This window comes from Erinaceus europaeus, chromosome 15, assembly GCF_950295315.1.
Source record: "Erinaceus europaeus chromosome 15, mEriEur2.1, whole genome shotgun sequence".
Taxonomy (NCBI): domain Eukaryota; kingdom Metazoa; phylum Chordata; class Mammalia; order Eulipotyphla; family Erinaceidae; genus Erinaceus; species Erinaceus europaeus.
In genome coordinates, this window is record NC_080176.1 from 35,037,832 (window position 1) to 35,050,989 (window position 13,158).

At 40.1% G+C, this 13,158-nt stretch overlaps 1 protein-coding gene across 3 annotated transcripts in view; it reads left to right on the forward strand.

Moving 5' to 3' along the window:
- GATA6 (GATA binding protein 6) overlaps nucleotides 1-13,158 on the forward strand; it is a 95,687-nt gene that overhangs the window by 4,698 nt on the left and 77,831 nt on the right. For all 3 annotated transcript variants that reach the window (XM_060173565.1, XM_060173566.1, XM_060173564.1), the window contains exons 3-6: nucleotides 2,187-2,353; nucleotides 6,803-6,928; nucleotides 7,562-7,649; nucleotides 7,738-7,841. In XM_060173565.1, the coding sequence (XP_060029548.1) occupies nucleotides 2,187-2,353; nucleotides 6,803-6,928; nucleotides 7,562-7,649; nucleotides 7,738-7,841 (485 nt within the window). The remainder of the gene's footprint in view (nucleotides 1-2,186; nucleotides 2,354-6,802; nucleotides 6,929-7,561; nucleotides 7,650-7,737; nucleotides 7,842-13,158) is intronic.

Genomic DNA, 13,158 nt, shown 5'->3' on the forward strand with positions numbered 1-13,158 from the left:
TCTATACTCTCACCTACCCCCCCCACACCTTCCGTAAGGACACTAAATTATGAAAACTGTAAAAAATGGGAAGGAGGACTGGAAAGGCAATGATCCTAACTTTGCTGTCCTCACAGCTGTGCTGGAGAGACCTATCCTCAGTCTCTCTTAATCTAGCTCTGCTTCACTTTTTTAAAAAAAGATAATTTTAAAGACATGCATAAATTTATACACCTAAAACTGGAGTGTCGAGCTTTCTCACCTTGAAGTGTGGAGACCTTTGAGAAGCTGCTTCAGACACTCCTGCCTTCTACCCTCCTCCCCCATTTTGGTGATGGGTCAGTGGTAGGGGTCTTCACCCAGTCCCTATACCCAGCATCCTAAACTCTTGAGTTCATGGCCTGCCCTACTCCCTGAATCATTCCAGCTGTTAATCAGGGGCAGGCTGATGAATGGGCTGCTAGTGAAATCAGATTTTGTCATGTGTATTTTAAAACAGGTAGTTATTTCATATTTTAGGTGATTAGAGGGTTGTGTGGCCACTGGGTGAGGGGTGAGAAAAGGTAGGGAAAGAACAGGAGTTACAGATTTTATTGAATTAAAATAAGTAAACAAGTAAACTTCTTACCTTTGTCCAGAGTGGATTTGATACAAGTTTTGTTTGAGGTTTTCAGATGGTTAGAGAGTCTTACCTGTAGGGTTCACACTGCCTTCTGCTGGGAGACTTTATTGTTTCTAGCCAAGGGGAAGGAAGCCAGGCAAAGGGCCGGCTTCTCCAGGAGAGAGGTTCTGATAGGTAACATTTTAAAGTCAACAACAAAGACAAATACCTTGTTTAACTTCAGTGTCCTTGAAGTCCTGAGCATTTTACTGATTACTGCAGTCAATAGTGGCTTTTAGGGTGGAGAAGAATAAATCTTTGTGTGGACGTGTTCTAAGTTGTGGTATCCCCATGGCAACTTTGAACATAGTTGTGTAGGATGCTAGTTTCTTTCAAATTTATTTCTTGAGAAAAGAGATTTGCCTCTTAGAGCAAATAATATTAGTAAAGAGTTAAGGCATTGTTACATCACTCACATTTAAATATCATTAGAAGAAATAGTTGGTGGTAGACAGAGAAAGGATAAAAAGGACTCAGTAACAGAATCTTCAATAAAACTGTAAAATACCCTAAAATACAATACTTTAAATGCCTAAAATGTGGTGATTATTACTTTAAAATTGTAAAATGATTCAGAAATATTTTAAAGTCAAATGGAAATATTTAAGCCCTCTATTTAAATGAGTTCTTATATTTAAAAACTTACTTAATATATATATTTGTTCATATCAACAGTTTAAATTACTTGTGAACCAAAAACTAGCAAAGTCACACATTTATTTAGATAGGCTTCATGAGTTGACATTTTTAATACAGGAAAACAGGAAATAGTTTTACTTAGAACTATCACAGTAAATTTCTGAATCAATAAAATATCAGTCACTTATAAAGTTTTTGCAAATAGGGACAATCATTAGATTTAGTTTGAAATCAGAATAGTAGTAGTAGTGTTTGGCTGTCTGCTTGTTATTGTTAGTGCTATTGTTCTGCCTCTCTCACCTGTGTCATTTCCTAATCAATTCCAACTTCCCATACCCCCTTTTAAAAGCAGGAAAAAGAGAAAGAAAACGGTAACATGTATAAAATACTTCCAGTGACTTGACATAAGCAAGACAAAATCAGAACAAAACCTAACCGATCCCCAAGCAGATGAAAGTGTATTGGTGGCTCCTTGGCAGGGGAATCTGAGAGGGAGAGATGGTCAGAACTCACACCATGGCCCTCGCTTGGGCCAAATGGAAGTGTTGTAGTTAAATGGACGTTGGCTACGAAGACCCCTTTGCCCCCCACCTCTAGCTCATCTTAGCCCTGAGGGCCTTGGGGACAGAGGGTTTGGCCTCCCATTCCAGCACCGTCTTCGACTTGGATGGGTTCCGGGGTTCATCAGTGTCAGGTCAGCAGATAGGTAGCAAGCACATCAGCACAGGCTCTGGGGGCAACTGAGCAGCAACCCTTAGAGCAGGTCTCCAGGGGAAGCGGGGCAGCAAGCGTCCAGCGCCGCGACTAGGGGGCCAGGAACCCGGCGGGTGTGGTCTTGGGGTGACTGCGCGGAGGGCAGGGTGCAGCGGGCCTTAGCTAACCCCGCCTGTTCTGCTTTCATCCGCAGACCTGCTGGAGGACCTGCCGGAGAGCCGCGAATGCGTCAACTGCGGCTCCATCCAGACCCCGCTGTGGCGGCGGGACGGCACGGGCCACTACTTGTGCAACGCCTGCGGCCTCTACAGCAAGATGAACGGCCTCAGCCGGCCCCTCATCAAGCCGCAGAAACGTGTGGTGAGTGCGGGCGCCGCCCTGCCCCGCGGCTCGGCCGTGGGCTAGAGGACCCTCCTCAGGGCTCCCAGCGCTCTATGCCCGCGGGGTGAGCGGGAGGATCCGCGGGCTCCTTGCGCCTCCCAGCGGGACCCCAGGGCTGGGCAAAGCTGTGACCTCCACCCACTCCGCGGCTCTCCGTTTGCGGCCATGGCTAACGATCTAGAGGGAGTGCAGCTGCAAGTAACCTTCCACTACAAGTGATCTTCTTAAATAGGAAGGGGGGAACGACGACAAGCAAGGTGTATAGTATGCTACCCTATCTTTTTTTAAAGCACAAAATTGCACATTTAAATCTGTACATGTCGTTCAGAAGTACCTAAAATGTACAGTTTGGGAAGGATACACACGAAAACGGTAATCTTACTAGAAATGAGTGATTTCCGGGACAGCAGTGCTTGCCTATAGCAGTGTAGGTGAGGTGAAGAGCTTATGATACTGGGTACTCTTTGCTCTGATTTGGCTTTTATGCTGAGAAAACCCAAATGCTTCACAACACCAATGTGGAAGCAACAAAAATCCACTCAGTGGTTCTACCCACTTCTACCTTCAGCTTCTTTTAGGGGCCCTTTCATTTTAGCCCAGCTAAGGGTTTCTCTGATTAACCCCTGCTCAGAGCTGAAACGGATTTAGCTCCACATGTTAGAAGTCTTCTGAATTGCCTTTGATTCTAACAAAAGTCTACTTTCCAGCCATTATTATTTTGAAATTTGACCATTTAGAGAATTATAGAGAAATTAAAATGCAGCCTGTATACTGAGTTGAAGAGTTTTATCAATCTGAACAGTTTTTTTTTTTTTTTTTAAGTAGGGCAGCTGATTTTCTTCAGGGATTAATCTGATTGTCTTTTTGAGGGTTTTAGAAGGGTGGGGTGTTTAGTGCTCTAATAATTAGACAAAAGTAAAGCTTCTACACTCCACTGTAACGCTAGCATTTGTTTAGCCAAACACTCACATCCGGAAACCTTTTAGTTGGAATAGAATATTTTATAGCTAAGAAGCTAGGCATCTTGAGTATCTAATTTATTTAATTGTTATACTCTAATTAGCAGGAACAAATGTTCCACATGTTGTTTGTGTTAAATAGATTAGAGTGAAATTGCATTACAATGTAAGTCTGACACCTTAAAGAGAAGCAATTAGTTTTATGGCTGTTTTGTTTTTAATGCATTTAAAATCAAATGGTCAGGGTTAATTTAATGAGTGTGTGTGCTTTAAACTTGTTACAACCTCCTTACCACTTCAGTTTTTCTTCAAGGGGCTTCTTAACTTCCATGCCTCTTTCCCATGGTTTTCATTTTTTATATTAAGAAAAGGTAATTGAAGATATATTCTAAGGAAGCTCTTGTCTTCATATGTTAGCCAATATATAAGCAACAAATTTTTTGGGGGAGGGGGAGAGGAACAGTTGAACTGAGAACTAAATGAACTTGCAATCACACATACTCTACATTAAACAAACTGGTTGCTCAGTAGCCATTTTGGTTCCTTTGCATTAAAAATTTGATGTAGTAACTCACCGTTTGTTTCATGCACTTACTTAGGAGTAAAAATAACCAGAAACCCCAAGTTTTTAATCACTGAGTACATGAGTTTTTCTTTTGTATAGCAGGTGTCTTATAGTAACCAAGGTCAGCCAATATGCTCTGAGTGAATGAGTTATAAATGGTACCAATTGTAGGGTGTGTCTATCAATTAGTTATCCTTGTGGGCTTCTTAGTTATGGTCTTGATGGATATAAGCTTAGTTCTCAGAGAATGTTGAACTCAGGTTTGTTTAGCCAGCAGTACAGAACCAATCACTGTGAATTTGAACTTGCAATGCATTGCAAAATAGGAGATTTATGGTGTAACCTGGATTCCTTGTGGGAGAGATATAACTGAGATCATTTGTTACAGGGAACTTTTATAGCCCATTCACCTTCATTTCACATGTTTATGGGCATTGACTTCACTTATGATCTGCAGTTGACAGTTGTAAAGTTCTTTGTTGTAATGGCAAATTCTGATAACAGGTTTGCTTCACACTGGCTCCAAATTCCACTGGAAACTGTCATAAATGGCCTATTTATAAAATAAGCCTTTCTGCCCCTAGCTTACTGGTTCACATTTATGAAGAGAAAGAAATACTCTCTTAGGAAAATTTTCTTTTAACCTTGAAAAGGAAAAAGAAGCCCTGATGTGTGTAAGATTTTGTGTTTTCATTGTTTTGGCAAAGTCATCTCTCAAACAGGTCTTCTGTCAGTGGGGCATATTCATTTCAACCCAAAGTCAAATAGATTCTCAGTGCTAACCTTTAAGAAATGTTGCATTGCTGAGGTTTGCCCAGTGTCTTTGTTTTTATGATTTGTCTGTGAAGAGTAGTGCAAATATGAAAGCATTCAAACTGTACAGGTAAAATTCAGTTTTGTCTTTTAAATTCGCCAATGTTGATCTTACACTAGGAAATTCTTTTAGTTTGAATTTTCCATGCTTACCCCATTTATAATTTTTTTGTCCGTTCTTAATAGATATTCTTAAATTGAAAGAACTAGCTTCCAAAGTCTGTAACTTTCAGCTTGATTCAGTCTCTGCATCTTTTTTTACTTTTTGCTGAAGTCCAAGAGCAGTTTTTTTAAAACATGAACCTGTAATTTCAAAAAAGGAAATTTTTCAACTAGGAAGTAGCTCAGCTACTAGAGGATGTGCAGGCATGAGGTCCCAGATTTGAGCTCTTCAGCTTTCTATGCCACAGTGATACTCTGCTTCTCCCTTTCTCATAAAGATTTCTTTATAAAATTAAATTTTAGATTTTCTGTTCCTGGGGAGGAATTACTCCTAATGCATATTCTTTTTATAATTCACATATAAAGGGCATACATTCTCTAAGGATGTTATGAATTTAAAGGAATCATGACACATAGAGAGACAATGCTAGATAGTTGACTTTTCTTGATATTATTTCACCCCATCTATGAATAAGAAAATTTAACCCTTTATATCAGCAAGAATTATATGACAGGGTAAATAGGATTAGTTAGTTCCAGTTTACAAGACAGTGCCAAAATCAGTTAACTCCATGAACATTCCTTATTTTTTCTCTTTATTTATTTATTTATTTAAACCAGAACACTGCTCAGCTCTGGCTTATGGTGGTGTGGGGGATTGAACCTTGGACTTTGGAGCCTCAGGCATGAGAGCCTCTTTGCATAACCATTATGCTATCTACCCTCCACCCTATATTTATTTATTTATTTCCTTTTGTTGCACTTGTTTTATTGTTGTAGCCATTGTTGTTGGATAGGATGGAGAGGATTGGAGGGGGGGGAGATAGAGAGGGGGAGAGAAAGATATCTGCAGACCTGCTTCACCACTTGTGAAGCGATATCTCTGCAGGTGGGGAGCCGGGGGCTCGAACCAGGATCCTTCAGCTTGTCCTTGTGCTTTAAGCTGCGATTAACCCACTGCACTACTGCCCGACTCCCTATTCCTTATTTTTTCAATAATGAATAATATGAAGTTTTAGGTTGTAGTTGGCTATGCTTATGGAATCAGTACATTTCTTTACAAGTAGTTCATTCCAATATCAGATTTTTTTTTCTTTCTTTATGTAGGGGATTAATGCTTTATAGTCAACAGTAAAATGCAGTAGTTGGTACATGTGTAACATTTCTGTTTTTCACATAACACTGTCCCCCCCCCCACCCCACTAGGTCCTCCACCATCATGTTCCAGGACCTGAACACCCCACCCCTCCTTTATTTTAGTGCAATGCACCACAGATTTTTTCCCCCTAAAATTTTTTCTTTCCAAGGCTCCTGGCTTATTATTCTTTACATGCCTGACATTACTGATTTGCCCCAGCTTTCAGGTCAAGTGGAGACTGCCCAGAGCCACTGGGGCACATGAACTACATTTTTGTCTTAGGTATCTGAGAGTAATGAGTGGAGTTAGTGACTGTGTCTTGGTTATTCTATAATCTAGAATTGTAGCAAATCAAACATAAGGGAGAGAGTACACTATATTTAAGAATATATATATATATTTAAAGTTATCTTTGTTTATTGGATAGAGACAGCCAGAAGTTGAGAGGGAAGGGGGAGGTAGAGAGGGAGAAAGACAGACACTTGCAGTAATGATTCACTGCTTGCAAAGCTTTCCCCCTTAGGTGGGGACTGGGGGCTTGAACCCAGGTCCTTGAGCACTGTAACCAGCTGCGCACCACCCGGCCCCTAGAGTACACTATATGAAACAATTTCTTTGCCCAAAAGGTCAACTTAATTGCATTTCCAGATCTCTTCCTTAAGGGATCTTTTCTTTATAATCAGGTACATAGTTGTTGATCACAGGAATGTTTACATTGATGTCTGTAGAATCAACATAATAAATGTATATTTTTGTTTTAAATAACTTGTATCTTTACTCTTGCTTTTCAGCCTTCCTCCCGGCGACTTGGACTGTCCTGTGCCAACTGTCACACCACAACAACCACTCTGTGGCGTAGAAATGCTGAGGGTGAACCTGTGTGCAATGCTTGTGGACTCTACATGAAACTCCATAGGGTGTGTTCATATTCCATGCATGTATTTTGACACATATTTGATCTCTTACTTATACATAGCATCTATTTTAAAAACAGCAAAGGAAAGGAGATGAAAATAAATCTGTTTTTCTTTATGCACATTATGAATCTTGGATGCTATTTATTTTAACATAAATATCTAACATACCAGTAAGAAACAAAGGATATTGTTTATAAACTGTCCCATGCTTTCTTTGCAAGGGTCCCAGTTTTAGAAATTTCAGTTATAAAGATTCTATAGTTCATATAAGAATAGCATGCAATGCTTAATCTTAAAAAAGAAAATCATCATACAATGCAGAGGATACGTGAACTCTTTGAAGTCAAAATATCCATTCAGTGATTTTACTCTTGAAATGAAGTTATTTAAAACAAAGTCTAAGTTAAAAGAAGTATTTTCTTCATGATAAATCTTCCACTTTTCTCTGAAGGATCTCTGTGTTTGATCAGGAAAGTATAGTCCTTGTAAACTTGACCTATAGTTTATATGAATTGAATTGAATTTTATACCAGGTTCTTTTAAACTAGTGATTTCAATACTGGTGTGTCTCTAGTTAAAAATTTATCTTTTTTTTTCTATATAGTATTTATTAATGTCTGTGAAATTTTTTAGGTTCCTAGACCACTTGCAATGAAAAAAGAGGGAATTCAGACCAGGAAACGAAAACCGAAGAACATAAATAAATCAAAGACTTGCTCTGGTAATTAAGGATAAAATGTTTTGTTGTGAAGTATTTTCCAGCCTTAGCAGTACATCTGTATTTATGAGGTTAATTTTGACTATTTCAGGTAATAGCAATAATCCTGTCCCCATGACTCCCACATCCACCTCTTCTAACTCAGATGACTGCAGCAAAAATACTTCACCTACAGCGCAAACTACAGCCTCAGGGGTAAGTGTTAAAACTGCATAAACTTTAGGTAATGGGTTACTATCTATCATTCATTTTGTCTTATCATGTGCAATATCTAAACCAACAGTTCAGTCAACTGGTAGCTACTAGTTTATAAAAATTGCAGTTTACTGATTTGTACACATTAGTACTTTATAAACCTCTTAAGATGTATATGACTTCTATGGTTAAAGTTACCCAAGTAAAAGCAAGAAGTTTGGGTTTGAAGAGCTTTGGATATGTTTTCAAGGTTTTATCTGAATATATATATATATATATATATATATATATATTTGAGAAATTCACAGGTATTTTTCTTTTCTTTTTTTTTTTTTTTACCAGAGCACTGTTCAGCTCTGGCTTATGGTGGTGCGGGGGATTGAGCCTGGGACTTTGGAGCCTCAGGCATGAGAGTGTTTGCATAACCATTGTGCTGTCTACCCTCCGCCCCACAGGTATATTTCTAATGCAGGATAGAAAAATTACTAGTGTTCTAGTGGCAATGCTATTTAAATTTATTTTGCTTATCAATTTCAACTTCTCTCATCCCATACCTTCTCTTTCAAGCCAACCATAGAAAAGGTTAAGCTTATTAGGCAGGAGCTAGAGACAGTTAAGGTTCCTCCTTATCTCCTTTGGTACCACCCACCTTCCTTATGTGTGTAAGAGTCTTGTTAATTCCAGCCTTCTCCACCTCCACTAAAAATGTGATCCCTTGGGGCTGGGTGGGGGCTCACCTGGTAGAGCATAAACCTTATGAGCAAGGATGCAGGTTCAAGTGTCTGGATCCTACCTGCAGTGGGGCAGCTTCACCAGCAGTGGAATAGTGCTGCAGATCTCTCTTTCTGTCACTGTCTCTCTGTAAAGCAAACAAAACCCAGACACTGAACCAAAACAAGCATATAAGCAAGCAAAAACAAATGAAAGAACCTGTGGTAGAGTTGTACAGTGCCAGAGATAACTTGCTGGGGGGGGCGGGGGAGGAATACTGTGACAAAAATCTGGATTTTAGTTACTATATATGTAAATACATATGTATATTTATTGCTACCCACGGTTATTGCTGGTTCTCAGTGTCTGCATGATGAATCTACCACTCCCAGTAGCCATTTTTTCCTTTATTTTTCTTTTATTATTAGATAGGACAGAGAGAAATTGAGAAAGGTTGGGGAGATGGAGAGAGAGAGACACCTTCAGACCTGCGTCAACACTCAGGAAGTGGACCTTCCTTGCAGGTGGGGAGCGGGGCTTGAACCCGAGTCCTTGAACATGATGATGTATGAGCTTAACCAGTGTGCCACCAACTGACCCCTGTTACTATTATTATTTTTTAAAGATTTATTTCTTAATGATAAAAGAGAAGGAGGAATTTAGAATATCATTCTGGCACATGTGATGCCTTAGTGCAAGCTTGGGATCTCATGGTTGGATAGTCTTAACACCTCATGCCTTGTGCTACTTCCTGGGTCACAAATCTGAAGCTTTAAAAACCAGTCATGAGGCAAGAGTGGGGAGAATGCTTTAAAAGAAGCATATGATACAATATTTCAAAATGTCTTCTCTTGCACAGATGGTTAACGTGTGCAGAGTTCCGTTGTTAGACCTGGAGTGTCTAGCCATGCTGGTGGTATTCCTTTCCTTTTTGAAAACCGTTACACAGGGAGCCTGGCGGTAGCGGTAGCACAGCAAGTTGTCTATCTTTCTGTCCCCCTCTCTATCTTCCCTGCCTCTCTCCATTTCTCTCTGTCCTATCCAACAACAACCACATCAATAATAACTACAACAATAAAACAACAAGGACAACAAAAGGGAATAAATAAATATATTTTTAAAAAGTCACCTACACAAAGCAAAGCTCTTCATTAAATGCAACTAAGCTTCTTTCACTCAACTTCCTTGTGGGAATACATTCCTTCAAATGCATCTTAGTTGTGCCCAAATCTATTTTTATAAACTGAGAGCCCCTGAATACAAGCAAAACCGGCATCTTTGTGGAGATCACTCAGCTAGTTTCTGTAAAATTGTGATTGAAACTTACTTTTTCTAAAGCATTTTTCCTGTGTGACTATCTCCCAAGCATACCTGGAATGCTCTTTAGAAATGACTAGACCTCAGTGAGATCCAGGATGGAGCCTGTACTCCACATCTGACCACAGTTGTGTGGTTCTTTGGTTTTGAAACTGGCTTATGGAAGAAAAAGCAGTGTTAAAAAATCCTTTTTACTAAGTATTTGTTTGTCACTTTTAGTCTTGCCCTGTTTGTGGTCCTTTAAAATGCTGCAGATTCCTGTACTCCACCCTGGATTTTCTGAGTCAGTTCCTTGGGGTGGAGCATGGAAATGTGTGTTTGTGAGCAAGGGCTGCAGGTGAAATGGTAACAGCTGCCCTTAAGGTGTCTTTGAGCCTGGGCTTGGGAACTGCAGTGCTGGTTTCTTTTCATTGGGTTTTTATCAGTTTAAGCAAACAAAGATTAAACCATAAAAATTTTGACAGTCCAGAGTGTGCAATAGAGTGTGGGACTTGAAAGCATGAGGTTCTGAGTTCAATCCCCGGAGTGATGCCCTGACTCTCATTAATAAATATGCCTTAAAAACATGTCAGAGTATATTGACAATTCTCTCTGTTGACTGATCAAAGTCTTGGGTTTTTTTTTTCTTTAATGAAACAATTTCAGAAAAGTCTGTCAGTTTTTGTTACATATCTTAAGACTTTATAAAAGTAAATTTTTTATGTGTATTTTTAAAAAATATTAATTTTTTGTTGCCCATGTTGCATTTTTTAAATTTTTGTAGTTATTGTTGTTATTGATGTTATCATTGTTGGATAGGACAGAGAGAAATGGAGAGAGGAGGGGAAGACAGAGACGGGGAGAGAAAGATAGACACCTGCAGACCTGCTTCACCACTTGTGAAGTGACCCCCCTGCAGGTGGGGAGCTGGGGGCTCAAACCAGGATCCCTACTGTGGTCCTTGGACTTTACCATGTGCGTTTAACCTGCTGCGCTACCGCCTGACTCCCTTTATGTGTGTATTTTTTAATAGAAGGGGTTAGATTTAACTTTTAAGGATATAAATGGGTAAGTTAAACAGACTTAAAGGAAGTCTGAAAAGATTAAGTCTGTAGATAATTATGTTGCTTATGAGGCAAAATAATATTCAGGTTTTTCAAAGCACTGAGGAAGCAGACAGGTATTTTGGTCTCAGTGGCTCTTTCTCTGAGAAATAGGTTGCTGCCAGTTTCCAGTCTGTTTTGTTGGTGACACACCCCAGCTTTAGCTTTTAAGAATCCACATCTGAAAGAGGAGTGATATCTAAGAGTTATCATTCAACAATGGTCTTTGGGAAACTTAAAATGAAGGGTGATTGAGTCTTGCATCTGGTCTTATAGTGCTTAGGTTTCTTTGTCTTGCTGTCTCTCACCCTAGGACTCAGTAAGTGGAAGTATTTTTCTGGGCAACGCCCTTCAGAGGAAATTTCTTACTAGAGATCAGGTGGCAAAGATGGAATTTCAGAATATGGGGGAATTAAAAAGCAGATACACACCAGATCTTTCAGTGTGCCTCCAGGGAAACCTGCTCTGAGTTGTAGACAGAAGGTAGTTTTCAGAGGATAAGCCCCCATCTTCCATCTCTGGTATATAGGGTGATGCCAAGGGTTAAACAAGAGATCTACCCTGGTACCTGTCTTTCTTTTTTTTTTAAATATATATTTTCAAATATTTATTTATTCCCTTTTGTTGCCCTTGTTTTATTGTTGTAGTTATTATTGATGTTGTTGTTGGATAGGACAGAGAGAAATGGAGAGAGGCAGGAAGACAGAGAAGGGGACAGAAAGACCTGTGAAAGACCAACTGTGAAGAAAGACCAACTGTGAAGTGACTCCCCTGCAGGTGGGGAGCCAGGGCTCGAATTGGGATCCTTATACTGGTCCTTGAGCTTTGCACCACACAAGCTTAACCCACTGTGTTACTGCCTGACTCTCCCTAATACCTTTCTGAGAGTGGGAATTGGCTTAGCTTGCCCTTCTCCTAGGGACCCATTCTGCCTGGCCCTGAGTAAAACACTTAGTTTTATTATTTATTTATTTATTTAACCAAAGCACTTTTCAGCTCTGGTTTATGTCAGTGCTGGGGGGTGGGGTGGGTGGGGTGGGGGGTGGTGTTGTTGAACCTAGGAGTTGAGAGCCTCAAGCATGAGCAAGCATCTCTTTGCATAACCGTTATACTATCTGCTCCCTCCCAGTAAAACACTCAGTTGGCCTCCAGCTTACAAGGTTTCTCTGGTCAAACCATAACAGACATCTCATCATTTCCCACCTGGTGTAGTTGTGAGGAGCTATACTTGGTTGACAGAAATCGACCTGCTGGCTGCCTTTGTAAACAGTCTCTTTCTAATAATGATGTAATTTTGCTAGGTCACTGCTAAGGAGTTTAGTCCCTTAGCATTTTTCGGGTCTTCTCTGTGTGGGCTGAACCTTTGTATATGTGGCAGACATGGCAGCTGGACAGCCGTGAAGACTGCTGGAGGAATTACCTGTGAACCCCTAGCAGAAATATTTGTGAAACTGTTGATAAAGATGTATCATCTTCCACATTTTGTTCATGTTGTATGATGCTGGAGAGTGGCTGGTGTCGTGACTGATTGCTTATAGAGTTTTTTTTGAAGTGTTGTAGGTGAAGGAAATGTTTTATCCACATAGCAAGACATATCTGGTGTTTAGGAAATGTGTATGTTATATACAGCACTGTGCTCAGTGTTCAGTCTCCCGTGATGATTACATGTCTGCCTGATTGATCTCCGGTGGCCTTTGTCACTGACCTGATTATCCTAGCTTAATATGGGCCATTGAGTTGCAAAACAGAGTAATCTTGGGCATATTCCCAAAGGAAGACTGGGAACATATTGGGGGAGGCACTTTCTTCTACTTAGAGATGACTGAGTAACAGTAAGGAAGTGGAAGGCTGTTACAGCGACTGTCCTATCACACTGGCTGTTCACTTTATTTATTCCCCCCTTGAGAAATTAGCTGTAGGAGATTGCCAACTGGACATTCAAATACGTTCCTCTCAGATTCTGATGTTTATGCCCTGCATGCTCATGAGGGAACGCCAGGCTCCCCATTGTGACATGGTTCCTGACCTAGCCTGGTAAGAGCTCAGCGTTTTGGTGCTTTGAGCTGTGCTCCATGGCTTCCTTAGCAGAAGCAGAGTTCCTGGTACAGGGCATTGACAGTTGACATTCTAGCATAAATCTCAAACACTATGAAAATGGTTTTTGTGATCTTCTGAAGCCTTTATTCTTGCACATTTTGACGTACTTG